The 19,964-nt window shown below is 35.5% G+C and overlaps 1 protein-coding gene across 1 annotated transcript in view; it reads left to right on the forward strand.

The window, feature by feature from the left end:
- VIRMA (vir like m6A methyltransferase associated) overlaps positions 1-19,964 on the forward strand; it is a 59,187-nt gene that overhangs the window by 30,968 nt on the left and 8,255 nt on the right. Inside the window, exons 11-19 of the mRNA XM_047088878.1 lie at positions 941-1,023; positions 3,033-3,126; positions 3,264-3,808; positions 4,333-4,568; positions 5,092-5,344; positions 7,752-7,969; positions 15,323-15,455; positions 18,704-18,856; positions 19,332-19,492. Of these exons, the coding sequence (XP_046944834.1) occupies positions 941-1,023; positions 3,033-3,126; positions 3,264-3,808; positions 4,333-4,568; positions 5,092-5,344; positions 7,752-7,969; positions 15,323-15,455; positions 18,704-18,856; positions 19,332-19,492 (1,876 nt within the window). The remainder of the gene's footprint in view (positions 1-940; positions 1,024-3,032; positions 3,127-3,263; positions 3,809-4,332; positions 4,569-5,091; positions 5,345-7,751; positions 7,970-15,322; positions 15,456-18,703; positions 18,857-19,331; positions 19,493-19,964) is intronic.

Here is a 19,964-nt window from a genome sequence, read left to right on the forward strand (position 1 = left end):
TTTTTTAAGTATAATTGACACACAATGTTACATTAGTTTCAATTGTACAACATAGTGATTCCACAACCTATAAGGTTATGCGATGCTCACTGCAAGTGTGTCTATCATCTGTTACCATACAGTGCTATTATAATACCACTGACTATATTTCCTACACTGTATATTTCATCCCTGTGATTTATTCATACCATAACTGGAAGCCTTTACCTCCCACTCCACTTCACTCATTTTGCTCATCCTTCCACCCCCATCCTCTCTGGCAACCCACCAGTTTCTTCTCTATATTTATGGATCTGTTTTTTCTTTTTTTGTTTGTTCATTTTTTTCTAGAAGAGTTTTAAATTCATTTGTGGTAGATGATATATTTCACTTATAATTGTTTATAAGCAAAGTGTGTTATTATTTTGGGATGATAGTGATTATTTTTAATTTTATAAAGACAAATAAGGAAATTGATAAAATTTAAAATTCAGGTTAAGAGAAAAGACACTCAGCAAATGTCTACCACTCCCCCAACAGGGTTGATCCTGTTAGAAATTAATATATTTTGTGCATGCTTTTTGGAGGGTGTGGGAGGCAGCAGTAGCATTAAGTGAATAAACACTATTTTATTATGTTAGTTTATAAAAAGTCTTTTATAAATCTTTTTAATGTTATAAGTTGATGGTCCTGTTTAAGCATGTAAACACTTAAGTTTTCAGAAACCAAGTAACTAAGAATGGTCACTTCTTACTTCTAAACCAGTATAGTAGTCCATTTACATTTCATGTTAAAACTTTTTTAAAAAAATTAGACATAAGCTCATCCCTGTATGAAGTTTAGATTATTGAAATCAGTATGGATCTGACAATGTTCTTTGGAAAAGAATACCTTTACTTCCTTTGTTATAAAGGCTTTTATTTTAAAATATTATGTTATAAATGACCTCTTTGTTTTTAAGAACTTGGCAAGTGGCTTGAACCTCTGAAAAACCTTAGATTTGAAATTAACTGCATCCCAAACCTAATTGAATATGTTAAACAGGTAAGTAAAACCTAAAAGTACCTTGATTTTATGGAACTGTATGGTAGTGTATAGTAGTGTTACTTTAAATCATTTATGTAGATAATGCAGTAATTGTTAAGTATACTTGATTGATTTACTAGACTTTATGGGTGCAGATTCGTACATATATGTAGATGGGTATGTGACGGTGTGTATATGGGAATACACATGCAGACAACCCTGTGTACTGTACTGCTTTCCACTACCAGATTCTTTCATATTTTTTTCTCAAATTGGAGTGATATCACTGCCATTTTGATGACATTTACAACAGTGTTTTAAAGTTAAGTAATTTAACGTATAATTGTTTAAGTTAAACTTTAGTGAAAAAAGAACTTCCTTCAAAATTTTTAGGCAAAAATTGACAAGAGTCAATTCCAGATAATCACAATGGGGACTAGTTATAAATTTGTTAATTTGGGATGGTCACATCTATAAATAAAATATTCATGAAAGTTGAAAATCATAAAACTCATAATAGTACATTTGAAAAATTCATATACAATTCAAGTAATTAGTAATTAAAAATTCACTAAGATTGTTGTATTGTCAGTTTTAGAAGTTAGTGTAACATAGGAAGTCAGTGTAACAAAGGTGGTCATAGATGCATAAAAAGTTTAAGCTAAAAGAATGAACCTTGAATTATTCTCCTCTTTCATTTAACAGGTAAACTGTGTATTTTTGTGTATGTGTGTGTGTAAAACATCTTGGTCTTGGAGTTGAAATGTGTTATTAAAATAACATACATGTATATCTTTCTAATCTGGGTTTCTCTGCTTTAGATTTTTCTTTACTGACTTGTCTCCCTTATCTTCTCTTTTTACTCCATCTTTCCTAAGAGTACTTTAATCTCCTTTGGTGCCATCATATTCTTCTGTGTTCCTCACTCTATGCTTTGTATGACGTCTAGAGCTTCTCGTTATATTCAGTCTTTTATTTGGCAGAAATATGATCATTTTTGGTCTGTAAATTTAAGTTGTCATGTATTTGGGGTACTTGTGTGTGGTCAGGAAAATATATAAGGAAACATCCAGTAAACATCAGATACTTGAGTACAAGATTTTAACCAGTAAGAAATTTAGTTCTAGAAATTTAAATTACGTGCTATAATTAAAGGAATTTTGACTTTTCTGTAAATCCTTATTCGTTAATTATACTTAATAATGAATGACTCTTATTCCAAGATATACCAAAAGCAGTTCATCTGAGACTGAAACTTCCCTTGGTGGCTCCATGCTGCCTTATGTAGTTTGTGGAATTACCATGGAAAGGCAGCAAGGAAGAAATCAGAGGAAAAGATGTAAGGTGAAAAATGTATAAGGGAAAGGAATTTTCTAATTTTTAAGTTCCTCCTTGAGGTTTAGAAGCTGAAAGAGTAACATTTTTAAATGTTATTTTTTCTGAGGATTTTCAAACCATCTGTGCTTCTCTGTAGAAACTACAAAAACAGACATAACTATTGTCAGGAAACATGGCATGGGCAGGTGCTAAGGACATAGGCAACTGTATTTCTTTTTCCTTTAACCATGTCCTAACTGACCATCACAACTATGTAGCTATATTTAAGTGTATGTTATATAGTGCTAAAACTTTCCTTGTTGCTTCCTCAGTTTTAAAAGAGGTTTAGTGCCCACAAGGCTCTGTAAAATCAGTTATTGCTTCATTTTTGGGAGGGAGGGTATTTAGAAAGAGTATATGATAAAGAACTATTTTAAATTCTTAATACAAGGAGTCTCATTCAGTTTTGTATGTTACCTTTGTTTTTAATCAGCACTTTTTAATCTACTTGCACTTTGTAATTACTCATTTTATAAAATAACCTTTATAAACTTCATAAGCATTATTCATGTTTTACATTTAATTAAGATACTTAAAGTGTAAGTACTTACTATGAAATGTATTTTTAACTAATGCCTTCTTGGGAATTTTTTCTCGATTTGTATCAAAGCACCAAGAATTAAACTTTCTGTTCATTTTTATTTTTAAAGAATATCGATAATTTGATGACCCCAGAAGGAGTTGGCCTTACCACTGCCTTGCGTGTTCTCTGTAATGTCGCGTGTCCACCACCTCCTGTTGAAGGTAATATGGCTATTATACATTAAAAACTATTCTTAAGGCCTAGTATAAATGTCATTTATTAAATAAAATATTAAAAAATCTTAACTGATTATTAACATATAAGTAATTAGTTTTTTTTCCCCTTATCCTATATAAAGGTCAACAGAAAGACCTGAAATGGAATCTTGCCGTTATTCAGCTTTTTTCTGCTGAAGGAATGGACACCTTTATTCGGGTTCTACAAAAATTGAACAGTATTCTGACTCAGCCCTGGAGGCTCCATGTCAACATGGGGACTACCCTTCACAGAGTTACTACTATTTCAATGGCTCGCTGCACACTCACTCTTCTTAAAACTATGTTAACGGAACTCCTGAGAGGTGGATCCTTTGAGTTTAAGGACATGCGTGTTCCTTCAGCACTTGTGACTTTACACATGCTCCTGTGCTCTATCCCTCTCTCAGGTCGTTTGGATAGTGATGAACAGAAAATTCAAAATGATATCATTGATATCTTACTGACTTTTACACAAGGAGTTAATGAAAAACTCACAATCTCAGAAGAGACACTGGCCAATAATACTTGGTCTTTAATGTTAAAAGAAGTTCTTTCTTCAATCTTGAAGGTTCCTGAAGGATTTTTTTCTGGACTCATACTACTTTCAGAGCTGCTGCCTCTACCATTGCCCATGCAAACAACTCAGGTATCACTTCCATATAACATGCATCTTATAAATGACTGCAGTAACACTTTAAAAAAAGCCAGTGATTTTGTTAAAAAAAAAAAACCAAACCCACAACCCTCATCCCCTTCCCCTAAAAAAGACATAAAATAACCGGATGAGGGTGAGATAAAACTGAAGCAAGTTGGTCATTAAAGAAATATGGGGGGCAACATTTTAATAAATTTTTGTTAATGTGAATTTTATTATGCTGTTATGTATACTTGTACTTTTGTTATTTTTAAATCCTTTTTTTCCCCTTTTTCATGTGTTAGAATTTGCCATTAACTAGGTTGGTTCACCAATGGACTCTGTTCTACTGACTGCTAACCTGAGAACAATAAGATTTTCTAGATGAATTGAATTCAAGCAAATGTTTAATTGTATAATAGAAAAATGTTTTAAGCATGTGTTCTTTTCGTAACAGTTCTTCCTGAACAATTTTTGTGACTATAAATAAATATTAAAGAAAATCTACGTACACACACAATATACTTTTTTAACAGGTTATTGAGCCACATGATATATCAGTGGCACTCAACACCCGAAAATTGTGGAGCATGCACCTTCATGTTCAAGCAAAGTTGCTCCAAGAAATAGTTCGCTCTTTCTCTGGCACAACCTGCCAGCCCATTCAACATATGTTACGGCGTATTTGTGTTCAATTGTGTGATCTTGCCTCACCAACTGCACTTCTGATTATGAGAACTGTGTTGGATTTGATTGTAGAAGACTTGCAAAGGTATTAAACATTTTTTCCTCAAATTATTTTTGACACATACATTTTTTTTCACTTAGAATGTGGAAACCAGGGTTTAGAATGCTCAGATAATATGTGTGTGTGTGTGTGTGTGTGTGTGTGTGTGTGTGTGTATATATATATATGTATATATATATATGCATATATATATGTGTGTGTACACATATACACAGGTATACATACACATTTGTGTATGTATATGAATATATGTAGATTGTTTTTAATTGGAAAACTTTATTTCACGTGCAAGATACCCTGAAGGTCTTGATTTTGGGTGTTTAAAAGGTGAACTATAAAGTACTCTGATTTAAAAAAATACATATTGAAATCTGAATTTATAAAATTTTATAATAATTGTAAAATTCCAGAGAAGTCATCATATCCAAGGATTGAAATATTTTATACAAGATTTGTGTAAGATGATATGTGTTGGAAAATAAATATTAGTTAAATAATACCTTAAAGTTAAGAATTTTGTTTACTAAATGTATTGATTTTATTTCAGCACTTCAGAAGATAAAGAAAAACAGTACACTAGCCAAACCACCAGGTTGCTTGCTCTTCTTGATGCTCTGGCTTCACATAAAGCTTGTAAATTAGCTATTTTGCATCTAATTAATGGAACTATTAAAGGTGATGAAAGATATGCAGAGATATTCCAGGATCTGTTAGCTTTGGTGCGGTCTCCTGGAGACAGTGTTATTCGCCAACAATGTGTTGAATATATCACATCCATTTTGCAGTCTCTCTGTGATCAGGTATTTATAGTTATTTTATAAATTCATTTTTTGTATATGGTTCCAAAGCTTCCCTTGATATAAATCTTGTCTGTCAACACAGACATCTCATCTGTTTTATTATTCCTACTGTTGTTGGGGGAGATCTTGTTTGACCAGTGAACCAATAATAAAATGGTTTGGTGCTTCATAGCTTTCTTTGGGTTTGTACTTCACAGGTTTCTCTGAAGAGCTCTTTATGAGATTGCATCATTGGATAGTTACTTTATGTGCCACTATATTCGTTGGGGTTGGTTATGTCCAGCATGTTCATTTTCATTCCACTTATACACAGATTCATTCTTGAATTTTATAGCTTTGTGATTGGTTGAATTAATACCATGTGTTTTTTTGTTAGGACAACTTTTGAAGGTATCATAGGCTACTACAGTTTTAGTGTGTTTCCGACTACTCTCCTTACAGATGTTGACCAAAAGTAGTAGTATTTCTACCTTTGTATATTATTGACTTCCAGTTTATAATTCCATGAGTTAATGAAAATTGTTTTAACTTTTAAAGCTCATTGTGATTGAGATTTTTTAAGATTTCTATACCTAATGGTACTTTAGCTTATCATAATGCTCCTGTCTAATCAGATGTGATTTTTTTCAGGCAGAATGTATATTTTTTAATATTTATTTACTTACTTAGAGAGACAGTGCACACGTGTGCACAAGCAGGGTGAGGGGCAGAGAGAGAGAGGGAGAGAAAGAATCCCAAGCAAAGCTCTATACTGTTAGTGCAGTCTGACGGGGATCTTGATCTCACGAGCTCTGAGATTGTGACCTGAGCCAAAATCAGGAGTTGGATTCTTAATCAGCTGAGCCACCCAGGTGCCCCCAGGCAGAATATTTTTAATAGGATCCCATGTTGGAAGATTATCTTTATTCAGCTGACAAAAATCCAGTTTGGTTACATTTAACACCTAAGAAGGAGCATTTTTGGTGTGACTTGTTTTCACAAAAAGAGGACCTGGTAGAATATAGTTTTGGACCTGGCAGAGAGGATATTTTAAGTCCTTATACCCTAAAGTGTCCATTTGACTGGTGTTTGTTACATAACCCAGGTCAGGTTTTATGACTAATCTGAATGACACCATAGCACCATAGCTGCCCTGATCACGTAAACCTCATTCTTGGCCTCATCTTACTATATTTGCCTTCTGATTCAAACTTTGTTTTTTGGTTGTAACCCATGTTGAATACTAGTTTACAGTATGTTGAAGTGATTAAAGGCAATGAGACATCCCTAAAAATGTTTCTGTAAGATCTACTTTATTTACTTCTATAAAAAGAGTGGTGAGAGTTTTTAGTTATTGTTTTTTTTAAATTTTTTTTTTTTCAACGTTTATTTATTTTTTGGGACAGAGAGAGACAGAGCATGAACGGGGGAGGGGCAGAGAGAGAGGGAGACACAGAATCGGAAACAGGCTCCAGGCTCTGAGCCATCAGCCCAGAGCCCGACGCGGGGCTCGAACTCACGGACCGCGAGATCGTGACCTGGCTGAAGTCGGACGCTTAACCGACTGCGCCACCCAGGCGCCCCGAGTTTTTAGTTATTGTTGGTTAAACTTGCTTAGTGCTGAAAAACTTGAATTTTAAAAGTATATAAAAACTAGAGGAAAATAAAATATTTAGTTGAAAGACAGTGCTTAAATGTTTATTTGCTCTATCCATTTCTTTTTGTGATGTTTTAAATTCCAATATGTTCATTAAAATTTATTTTACTGGGGGCACCTAGGTGGCTCAGTCAGAGCCTGCTTGGGATTCTCTATCCTTCTCTCTGTCTCTGCCCCTCTCCCGCACATGCATTCTCTCTCTCTCTCAAACTAAATAAACATTTAAAAAATTTATTTCATTGAATGATTTCTTTATAAATTAAAAAGATATTCAAATGAATCAATAACACATGATTTAAAATCTTTTAGTACCAAAAGAATGTAACCACTTGAAGATAGAAACTACACTCAGTGCAGTACAGAAGGAAAAATGTGTAGGAGCACCTGGCTGGCTCATTCAGTAGAGTAGGCAAATCTTGATCTTGGGATCATGAGTTCAAGCCCCACGTTGGGCATAGAGCCAGACAAACAATCAAACAAATAAATAAGTGTAAGCTTAAAAAGAGATATTCTTTTAAAGTAAAAATATTGTAAAGTAAAATATTTGTCTTTGTTTCTTTAAGTGTATATCCTTGAATTACCTTTTATAGAAGAGCAAAATGACGCCATTGTTCTTAATGTGTTTGAATTTATATTTGGTGTAGGAAGGTGACAATGTTTTGATGAGATAATTACTAAGTATTAGTTGCTGTGTGTTTCTGAAATAAAAATGTTAATCGATGGTGATAATAATGAAAGAAAATTTTTCCCTACTCCTCTCCACCCTCACAGGACATTGCGCTTATTTTGCCAAACTCTTCTGAAGGTTCTATTTCTGAACTGGAGCAGCTCTCCAATTCTCTACCAAACAAAGAATTGATGGCCTCAATCTGTGACTGTCTACTGGCTATGCTAGCTAACTCTGAGAGCAGTTATAGCTGTTTACTGACATGTGTCAGAACAATGATGTTTCTTGCAGAGCATGATTATGGATTATTTCATTTAAAAAGGTAATGCTTTATCTAATTTAATATATTCTTGGATTTAACTTTTCACTCTATCATCCCTCCCCAAATTAGTTAACTCATTGCTGTTGTAGAAGGCTGAAGATATGATTTCTTTCATGTGGAGAAATTTGTATTTATGGAAAGGATTTTTTAGTAGTGAAGTGTGCTAGTAATCCAATCTTCAGCATTAAAATATAAATTGAATAGATAGACAAATTAATGTGGACATATTACAGTATTTAAGAAGTGAATCCCTTACTGTTCCAGGGATATTAATTCACACTGTTTTTGTTTTGTTGATACATTTACCTGTAGTTCTTTAAAAGTGATGGTTGGTGTAGGGTGCGTGACTGGCTGAGTCAGTAGAGCATGCAGCTCTTTTTCTCAGGGTTGTGAGTTCAAGCCCCACATTGGTGTGGAGCCTACTTAAACAACAAACAAACAAACAGAAGTGATGGTGCTGTGATGGTGCTGTGATACTCTGTGCTGATTCTGTGTTTTTTATTCTGTAGAGAAGTGGCTGAGATAAAATTAATTTGAGATGATGTAAACCTCAAGTGTAATTTCTGCTTCAGTCTCTCTGTCCATGCCCTCATCTTTTTCTTCTCTAGGAAGGTAGCTGGATGTTATGTAGATTTGCTTGGACATTTGTAGAAGCTTGTAGGAGTATGAGACAGAAAGGAGGAGGAAACATGTTTGTGCCTCTCGTTCATTCTTGTAACATTGGTTGAAAACTTACGTTCCAAATGCTCTTTGGTGCTGGCTCCTACCTTCTCCACTTCCTTCTCCTGAAAAACCTGTCTCCTCTTTTATATTCTCTTTCAGTTGGTGGCACCTGCTGAAAATCCAAGTTTTCCATTTCCTCCTACCCCCCCCCCTTCTTAGTCTCTCACCATAATCTTTACATTTTACTCTGGAATGCCCCTTTTCCTATTGCCTGGGTATTTACTCTATATCCTTAAAGCTCATCTTCTACTCTCCATCTCCAGGAAAGCCAAAAAACTTTCCTTGATTCCTCCATTCCTAAGCTCTCATAGTATTATGTGTGATATGTTTAATTTTGCTGGATTCCTGTTTCTGGTCTTTTTTCTATTGGTAATCTTTTCCTAAGTTGTCTTAATCTATTCCAGTTTCTCCCTTTAGCTCTAATTTTTCTGCTAAGCTCCAAATAACCCATCCATTTGATGTCTGTGCTTGGCTTTCTATTGGACATCTCAAACTGAACAGATTTAAAGCAGAGCTCTTGAAATTCTTGCTCTCAAACACGTTTCTGTCTTGTTCATCCCAGTAAGTGTTATCACGTTAACTGTCCACACAAAACACCAAGATCTTGATTTCTCTCTTTTCCTTACTTCCTACGTGCAACCTATCAGTAAGTCCAGTGGATTATACCTCCAAAATTTATCCCTAATTTGATCACTTTTGTCCACTCTGTAGTTACCACCCTTGTCCAGTTCACTGTCATTTCGTGCATGACTCATTTCAGTAGCCTCCAGTCTACTTCTTGCTTCCACTGTTGTCCCCCTAAAATCTATTTTCTGAGCATTCAGACTGATTTTTTAAACTTAAAACAGATACATTTGTTGTTCTGCTGAAATGTTTCCAGTGGTTTCCTATTACACTGCAGTAAAATCCAAATTCTATAATGTTCTTTAAGGCTGTATACAGTCTGGCCTTTGCTCATCTCTTTGACTTAACCTTATAGCTTTTTTATCCTCAGTTTTGCTACCTGTCAAGCTCATTTCTACCTCCAGACTTTTTTGTTTTGTTTTGTTTTCCTAAAATGTTTTTCTTCTAGATCCTTATAAGACTTATTTCTCACTTCACTCATGTATCTGTATAAATATTTTTCCTGTCAAAATACCTGTCTAAAATAGTCTATCCTGGGGTGCCTGACTGGCTTAGTTGGTAGAGCATGTGAGGTTTTTTTTTTTTTTTAATGTTTATTTATTTTTGAGAGAGAAACCAGGCACGAACAGGGGAGGGGCAGAGAGAGAGGGAGACACAGAATCTGAAGCAGGCTCCAGGCTCCGAGCTGTCAGCACAGAGCCCGATGTGGGGCTCAAACTCATGGACCACAAGATCATGACCTGAGCCGAAGTCAGACGCTTGACTGACTGAGCCACACAGGCACCCCAAGCATGTGACTCCTAATCTCACGGTCATGAGTTCAAGCCCCATGTTGGGCGTGGAGCCTACTTAAAGTAAAACAACAACAACAACAAAACACTAAAATAAGTCTATCTTTTGAGTCCCCATTCCTTATCCCCCTTTATATTTTTCACTGTATTTATACTGTTTGACATTGCATTATGTAGATTTATTGTTTATTTGAATATAAGCTACCCTAAGAAAGGGACTGTGTCTTCTTGACTTCAGTCCCCCAGCATTTAGAAACCTGGTACATAGTAGGCTCTATGAAAGAATAAAAATGGACACTGGATTCATTTAGTCCACAAATACTTATTGAATGCCTCTTCTGGGCCACATACACTAAAGATTGAGTAAATAAAATACATAGTATATTACAGAAAAACATTAAATAGAGCAGTTCAAGCTGCTGGTGAGTGCCAGAGTGAGGGTAGGAGTTGTCATTTGAAATACGGGGAGGTGATCAGGGAAGTCCTCACTGAGAAGGTGACCCTTGAACAAAGACCAAGACCCAAAGGTGAAGAGTGAAACATGTTAATATCCTGGGGGAGAACAATCACAAATAGCATGCCTAATGTGTCTGAGAAACAGTCATGAGGTCACGGTGGCTATCTTTGGAGTAAGAGAGCAAGGAGAAAAATGATAGGGCATAGGTTGGAGAAGTAACCTGGGGGGAAGGTGGGGGACAGCAAATCAAGGGCCTTTAGGGTTATTATAAGGGCTATTGTAAGATTTTGAGCAGAAGCAAAGAATGATCTGGTTTTTTATCTGCCTTTTTTTTTCTTATGAGCAGGTCACTATTATGCTTTTTACATAGTTCTAACAACAACCCTGAAGCACGTCACAAAAAATTTTCTTTTTTGAGGTATTTGTACTTTCAGAAGAATTACAAAAATAATAGTACAGAGTTCAGATATGCCTTTTGTCCACCTTACCCCTATGTTAATGTCTTATGTAACCACTGAATATTTATCAAAACTGAGAAACTAACCTTGGCATAATACTATTAACTAAAATACAAAATTTATTTAGATTTTATAGTTTTTCTGTTAATGTTTTTTTTCTGTTTTAAGATCCAAGACAGGGGCGCCTGGGTGGCTCAGTCGGTTAAATGTCTGACTTCGGCTCAGGTCATGATCTTGTGGTTCACAAGTTCAAGCCCCGCGTCGGGCTCTGTGCTGACAGCTCGGAGCCTGGAACTTGCTTCCGATTCTGTGTCTCCCTCTCTCTCTGACCCTCCCCCCATTCATGCTCTGTCTCTCTCTGTCTCAAAAATAAATAAACGTTAAAAAAAAAAAATTAAAAAAAAAAAAAAAGATCCAAGACAGGATCCTACATTGGTTTTAGTTGTAATGTATCCTTTGTGTCCTGTAGCCTTGTTTTTCATGACCATGACATTTTTGGAGAGTACTTGTTAGTTATTTTGTAGAATTTCCTCAATTTAGCTTTGTCTGATGTTTTCTCATAATTAGATTGAGATTATGCTTTATTGAGAAGATTACACAGAGAGAATACCTCTTTCAGTGCACCATATTAGGAAATGCTTGATATATTTCTGATGATATCCACTTTGATCACTTGACTGAGGTGCTGTCTGTCAGGATTCTGCACTGTAAACTTAATAATTTTCCATTTTTAATTAAATATTTTGGAGAATATATTTCCAAAATATATTTCCATTGTGCAAATATAGGATCTTATTTCTGTGTAAAACTTTAGTCAGTAGGTTGAGCATCCAGTTGGCTCAGTAGGTTGAGCATCCAGCTTCCACTCAGGTCATGATCTCACAGTTCGTGAGTTCAATCCTTGGGTCGCACTCTACACTGACAGTGCAGAGCTTACTTGGGATTTTCTGTCTTTCCCTCTCTCTCTGCCCCTCCCTGCTTATACACTCTCTCTCTCTCTCTCTCTCTCTCTCTCTCTCTCAAAATAGATAAACATTTAAAAGTATTATTAAAAACAAACAAAAACCCTTTTGTCCACTAATTTTAGTATTCATCAGTGAATCTAGGCATGTGGCAGGTTTTACTGTGGTATCCCAATGCTGGTTTCCTATTTCTCTTAATCCTTTTTTAATTTTTTTTTGATGGTTTATTTTTTATTTTTTAAATTTTTAATGTTTATTATTTTTGAGAGAGAGAGAGACAGAGCTTGAGACAGGGAGGGAGAGAGAGAAAAGGAGACACAGAATCTGAAACAGGCTCCAGGCTCTGAGCTGTCAGCACAGAGCCCGATGCGGGGCTTGAACTCACAAACCGTGAGATCATGACCTGAGCCGAAGTCAGACACTTAACCAACTGAGCCACCCAGGTACCCCAATGGTTGTTTATTTTTGAGAGAGCAAAAGAGAATGAGCGGGCAAGGGTCAGAGAGAGAGGGAGACACAGAATCTGAAGCAGACTGCAGGCTGTAAGCTGTCAGCACAGAGCCCAACATGGGTCTCGAACTCAGGAATTGTGAGATCATGATCTGAGCCAAAGTCAGGAAGCTTAACCGACTGAGCCACACAGGTGCCTCTCTCTTATTCCTTTTTAATTTATTAATTATCCTTCTATAAAGAAGAATTACCACTTTCTCTTCATTTATTTACTTATTCAGGGATATAAGTATGAATTTATGGACATTATTTTTTTTCTCTTTGTATGATAATCTGATACTATTGTTATTCATTTTGTTGCTCAGCTTGTGTCACTGATTTTGTTTCTTCTTATTGGATAGAGCTAGGAAATATATGCCTGTGTCCTAACTCATGCATATATATGTCTACATTTCTTTTTGTATCTATTTATTTGTATGTATGTATTGTTTTTATTTATTATTTTTTTTTCAAGTTTCATGACTTTGCTTTATTATCCATCAGAGTTCATCTCAGGGTCCATACAAATTCAGTCTTTCAGAGTACTATCTCTGGCTTGTGTATGTCAAATGTGGACCAGCCCTTGTGACTGTGGGACAGGTTGAGCCAAAGGGGCCCTGGCCTTTTGGTTTTAGGACTACATGGACATCCAGAGCCCTAGGGCATCAGAAGGGGTCCTGCTGAGAGCTGTTTGTATGGAGGCTGGGCCAGATGTATTAGTGGGGAGCTGGCCTCTTTGCTGGGCCTAAGGGAAATAAAGTTAAATATCTCTATTCTACATTGATCACGTTCCCATTGGATGGAAATGTTGAACGCACTTTGGTCTTGGCTGCAGCGATTTCCTCTCTGTTACTGTGTCTCTGACTCTGTCTTCGTTCACCCTTAGGAGCCATGGAGCTGGCACTTACTCAGCGGGCTCCTAGGGATGGCCATCAGGTTCCCACTGGGTTCTGTGCTCAGTAACAGCCATCAGCATCAGATATCCCAAAGGAGAATAGCCCTTCTATTCCTGAGCGTGGTGCTTGGCTGTTTGTAACAAGTGGAGGCAGACAGGATCCAGCTTGCCTCATTGCTCTGGTTGATTGAAGTGCCTTCCTCCTCCTTTTTTTTCTTTAAAATATAATTTATTGTCAAGTTGGCTAATGTACGGTATATATAGTATGCTCTTGGTTTTGGGGGTAGATTCCTGTGATTCATCACTTTGTATGTATTTTTTTAAATGAGTCCATACTGACATTTTGACTCTAATATTAGATGTTGATTCTAGCTTTCTCTCTTTCCTTGTAACCTTATTCATGTTTCATGTTGTACAGTTGTGTGGATTTTGACAAATGTATAGAGTCATGTGTTTATTGCCACAGTTGCATACAGAACAATTCCATCAGTGTACTACCTTTTTATAGACAACTTCTTTATAGGCTGAGCAACAGGGGCAACTGGGTGGCTCAGTTGGTTAAGCATCTGACTCTTGACTTCGTCTCAAGTCATGATCTCACAGTTCGTGAGTTCGAGCCCTGCGTCAGGCTCTATGCTGACAGCTCAGAGCCTGCTTGGGATTCTGTGTCCCTCTCTCTCTGCCCCTTCCCTACTTGCTCTCTGTCTCTCTCTCAAAATAAATAAAAAGATAAACTTAAAAAAAAAAGTTGAGCAATAAAAATACCAGCTTAAAAGTTTAGATATTCTAATAGGTATGTAGTGGACCCCAGATTTTAATAGATCATGGAAGTATTTGCTTAAGGTTATATGTAGAGACTAGTAATTGGTGTAGTCCAGTTTATATCCATTCTTTTTCCATTAATCATATTATCTTTGTATTTAATCTCATTCCTGTTTGTTGTGCCTTGTCCATTCCAGTATTTTATAAAGTTCTCAAGAGCAGGAGTCTTTATCTTTCTCTTTTGTATTGTTTTACCAAAGTCTTCTATGATGGCATCTCAGAATCCATCTGAGTTATATTTTTCAAATGTAAACACTGCATGTTTAGTGTTAATATAATCTTATTTTCATTTTGATTAATTATGAATTGTTACAACTCAAAGTGCACAATTGAATATTAGAATACTTTGTCCTTGAAATTCTCTTTTGATCAACAAAGAGCTGTGTAATTGTATAGAATAATTTTAGCAGGACTTGGATATGGTTGATTGTTATACTTAAATCTACCTATATCAGGAATTGGCAAACTATGGGCCACAGGCCAAATTCAGCTGACCACGAGTGTTTATAAATACAGTTCTGTTGGAGCATAGCCAGCATTTATGTGCTGTTTATGTCTGTTTTCCCACTACACAAATGAGTTGAGTAGTGACTGACACTGGTGTTGTGTATAGAGAGAAACAGACTGCGTTTTTATTTAGCCAGCAAAGCATAAAATATGTACCATTAGGTTCTTTACATAAAAAGTTTGGAGACCCCCAGTCTATACCCTTGATTTTCTTCTGTCAAATTATAGTAATAATAATTATTATTATTAAATAATTTACATAATAATTATTACATAAAGCAGGCTTTCTGGTCAGGCTTCTGAGACAGCTATAACCTCCTTGTATTAGAGAAATCCTCAGGCTATAAAAAGTATAAAAAATAAGGAATTTGGAGTTTCTTTTGCTAAGTTTTATATCTTTATTATTTGGGGGAAATTTTTTCTTTTTTTATGGGGGGCTTGAAGCTTATTTTTAAAAGAAGGTATCTGTAGATATTGCTTTGTTAAATGGTGTGTGTACATAGGCACACCAAAACATTTTTTAAATGATGGATTGAATTTTGTTCTGTCTGAACTGGAGATCATTTATTTCTCATACTAGATTTATATGTTCAAATTTTGAGACATATTCTCTCTTTATTTACAGTTCTTTGAGGAAAAACAGTAATGCTCTGCATAGTTTACTGAAACGAGTGGTCAGCACATTTAGTAAGGACACAGGTGAACTTGCATCTTCATTTTTGGAATTTATGAGACAAATTCTTAACTCTGACACAATGGTAAGTGTACATAAATGTATATGTATGTATTTGGTATTTTTTAAATTTATAGACTTTTGTCATAAGTTAAAAAAAATCACTTGCATTCAAAAATATCTTGAAATGGTTTTTGGAAGTTTGAACTTAGAATAGTGTTTTTTTTTTCCTGTGTCCTTACTCCACTATAAATGCAAGGTTTTGATTTCTAAAAAAGATAGGTGTTTTAGAGTAGAATTTACTGAACTCTTTTTAAATCTATTAAACATCATTAATTTGTGAATACTCTGTAACTTGGCAACTTAGAGAAAAATACTACTTACAGAGCCTTCATCTTTTATATAATTTTTTACATTGAGTTATCTTGCCAGGGACACTCAGGGCAGTCAAATTTTATTAGTCTCTTAATCAGATATTTACCTTCTGTCATTTAATTGAGCATTTACTCATTGTGTTTTGGATATTGTGCTTTTGGGGTGATTGCAAAGTTTATTACACTAGGGTATTTTGGATCCATCATAGATACTAAGTATCTATTTCTCTCAAATCTTATTGTTAAAATCTAATTAAGAATTTCTCCTGGGGCACCTGGGTAGCTTAGTCTGTTAAGCCTCTGATTCTTGATTTTGGCTCAGGTCATGATCTCATGGTTTGTAAGTTTGAGCCCTGCGTCGGGCTCTGCACTGACCACGTGGAGCCTGCTTGGGATTCTCTGTCTCCATCTCTCTCTGCCCCTTTCCTACTCACGTGCTCTCGTTCTCTCTCTCTCTCTCTCTCTCAAAATAAATAAACTTAAAAAAATCTCTCCCATCATATTTTCCAAAATCTAGTATATGTTGTGGACACAATTCCAGAAACCTTTAATAGGCTTGCCTTTAAAAAGTGTTTTTGGTCAGATAAGTTTGGAAAAGTCTCCCCTGATGGAACTTAACTGTGCACATTAGTATAGTAAAAGTTCTGAAAGTTCCTGGATAAATAGAAACTTGCTTTACTATAGTCTAATCTAGCTTTTCCCAAATGGATTGCCTGCAAAATACTGTGTGTGTGTGTGTGTGTGTGTGTGTGTGTGTGTGTCCGTGTACATGTGCATATACTGTTAACATCCTGTGGGTCTGTATTCTGTCAACACTGGTTTAAGAAATTCAGCTCAAGGGCACCTGCGTGTGTCAGTGGGTTGAGCATCTGACTTCAGCTCAGGTTATGATCTTACGGTTGGTGAGTTCAAATGCCACATCCAGCTTGCTGCTGTCAGCACAGCTCGCTGCCCCTCCCCTGCTCACGCTTTCTTTCTTTAAAAAAAAAAAAAAATTCAGCTCATATTTAAGATTTGTGTTTGGGAAGAATTGTGGAGGACCTGCTTAGTTCAGTTTTACCAAAATAAATATAATATGGGATGATTTCATAAGGTAAAATTAAGTAAAATTACTGTTTAGTAAACATGTAATGTGTGTAATTTATATTAAGAATATCTACTCCTCCAGTAAGGGATGCCTCGCTGGCTCAGTCAGGAGAGCATGAGACTTGGCTCTTGCGGTCGTGAGTTCAAGCCTCACATTGGGCATGGAGCCTACTTAAAAATTTTTTTCTGTTTTACTCTAGTAAGCACCTCTTGGCTGCCTGTTGTTTTTGTAGTTTTTTTTATACTGATTTTACTGGCAGATTTGTGTTTGCTTTGTGTCAGATATACTTTATTAAAGTGATTAAGTTTACCAGATGCTTTGATTCTTAAAGATCAGATTTTGATTCTGAAAGGTAAAGAGCATATTTAATGGTAGGACTATAGCTACCGTAAAGAAATTTTAGGAGTTTTTATGTAATGGAAGACTAATTAGTTTTACCAGATCCTAAGTGGTGTGTTGTTAATAAATCAGTTTGACAGATTTTCTTATGCATGTCATCAATTAAACAGTTTCTAATCAAAAACCACTAACCAGTGTTCATTCTTGTTATCCAGGAGCTGCTGGTCCCTGAGGACTGCTAATTAATGCTTTTATTCATCCCTCACCAGTGCATTTCCTTTTCTTACCTCCTTCATTGGGAAGATCAAGGCCATCCTGTTGGTTTCTAAATCTTTTCACTCTCCCTTAGATTCTTTCCCTGTTTTTTCTAACCTGTTGTTTCCTTCCTTAATCAGAGGAGAATATCCCTTCCCCCCTCCCCCATCACTTCATTTCTATCTATGACGTATATCTTACACCTTCTAATATCCTATCTGGCACCTTTTCCCTCTCCTGTTTCTCCTTGCCCTTGGCTACTTGATAGAATCTCTGAATATCCAAAATCAAATTCATTATCTTCCCCTATAAACTTGATTTATCTGTCCTACTTTTATATCATGATTTTCCCTGACCTTCGCGATAGAAATCATGAAATGGTAGCCAACTTTCCTCCTTTTCTTCATCCTCTTCAGCAGCTGTCATTCGTATCAGTTTTATTTATAATACCTTTCATATTTCATTTTCTTTTGTATTTTACCACTATTACCTTAGATTTCCTTCCTGCTGCTGCTTTTTTCGTAATGTGTTTATTGAAGTATGATCTACATCTCATAAAATTCACCCCTTTAGTTTTTAGTATATTGTACAACCATCTCTGCTATGTAATTTCGGAATGCTTTCGTAATCCCAAAAAGAAGCTCTGTGCCCATAACAGAAACTCCTCTTTTCCCCTTTTAGCCCATGGCAATCACTAATCTACTTTTCCATCTCTATATCAGTCTCTGCAAAAAGATTGCTGGGATTTTGATAGGAATTGTATTGAAGTTTGGGAGTATCACTATCTTAATACCTTTTACTATATGGCTTACTTTTTTTTAAAACAGGAAATATTAATTTTTTTCATTACAGAATATAGCCCTAAATACAATAGTTACTGTTTTCTTTAGTTGTTTGCTTTATCTCTAGAAAGATAAATTCAGGTTTCATCAGTTCTTTATTTTAGCAGTAGGCATTTTATTAACTTAAGTATCAATCAGTATGTTACATGCCCAGCAAGTGCCAGTGTATTTGCCATTGGATATTTTTGTTAAGAAACCTTGCTGCTAGTATATTGAATATGTGTGTTTAGCTATTTATTATGTGAGTCTTACTCAAAGAAAATGCATTTCAGCCTTAAGCTGATTAACTCTTTCTTAAAACTAGCCATTTATACTGGTGTAAAACCAAAACACTGAGGGGAAGATTGCAGCAAATGGCTTAAATATCTGTATAAGTGTGGAAGCATCTTTGCAAATTTCTCTGCTCTCAAATTTAACTTGTGTGTGACATTTACAGGGATGTTGTGGAGATGATAGTGGTCTCATGGAAGTAGAGGGAACTCATCCGTCACGGACAATGAGTATTAATGCTGCAGAGTTAAAACAGCTTCTACAAAGCAAAGAAGAAAGTCCAGAAAATTTGTTCCTTGAACTAGAGAAGCTTGTTTTGGTAAAAAAAAAAAAAAAAAAAAAAAAGAAAGAAAAACAGAAGCAAAATAAAAACATTTGCTCATTCCTAAGATATATTTTTTTCTCTTTTTGACTAGTGCAAGTTTTTCAGTGACCTTTTTAAATAGTGAACCTTCAGTTGGATACCTGTAATAAAGTTTGAAATAACTCTTTGAATTAATAATTTGGAGTGAAGTCCTCCATACTGTTATGAATCTTAAGAAAGAAGGCATTAGTTTTTGAATTATCTATTTGAATGCAGGGTGTCCCCTGCTACCATTCTTTAGAAATAAAATGACAAATGTTTTTGGTATTTGTTTTATTTGAATATGTTTAATGTTCATAAGTTTTTGACAGTATTCAAATTTCTTAGTAATCAAAAAATACAACCTTTTCTACTAAAGAGTCAGTAGATTATGGGCATAAATGTTCAAGTTTTACCTGTATCATCTTATTCTGCTTTTGTCTATATCTAGGAACATTCAAAAGATGATGACAATCTGGATTCTTTGTTGGACAATGTAGTTGGACTTAAGCAGATGCTGGAGTCATCTGGTGATCCTTTACCTCTTGGTGACCAGGATGTAGAACCAGTACTTTCAGCTCCAGAATCTCTCCAGAATCTGTTTAATAATAGGTAAAACAAGCAATGTTTTGTGGTTGAGTATTGTATATTTAATGACCGAGGTCTAGAGAGGGCCAACAAGCTATTTTTGTTAGGGCTGGATAATAAAAATTCTAGGCTTTGTAGGCCACATTCAGCCTCTGTTGCATATTCTTCTGTAGCATTTTGTTTGTTTCATATGTTTTTTTTAAAAACTTAAATAATAGGGGCACCTGGGGTGGCTTAGTCAGTTAAGCATCCGACTCTTGATCTCAGCTCAGGTCTTGATCTCAGTGTTGTGAGTTCAAACCCCATGTTGGGCTCTGTGCTGGGTGTGAAGCCTACTTAAAAACAAAATGAAACAAAACTTAAATAATAAACCATTTCTATCTTACAGGCTGTACACAAGCAGGCTGGCAGAATGGAGGCTATACTTTACTGATACTTCTAAAGCATAACTATTCAGTGTGATGGAATTACTCTCTAAATTTAGAAAAATTAAATA

The sequence above is a fragment of the Lynx rufus genome, unplaced genomic scaffold, assembly GCF_022079265.1.
Source record: "Lynx rufus isolate CCGP_SWC_20201006 ecotype Redwood Valley unplaced genomic scaffold, mLynRuf1.p SCAF_26, whole genome shotgun sequence".
NCBI lineage: Eukaryota > Metazoa > Chordata > Mammalia > Carnivora > Felidae > Lynx > Lynx rufus.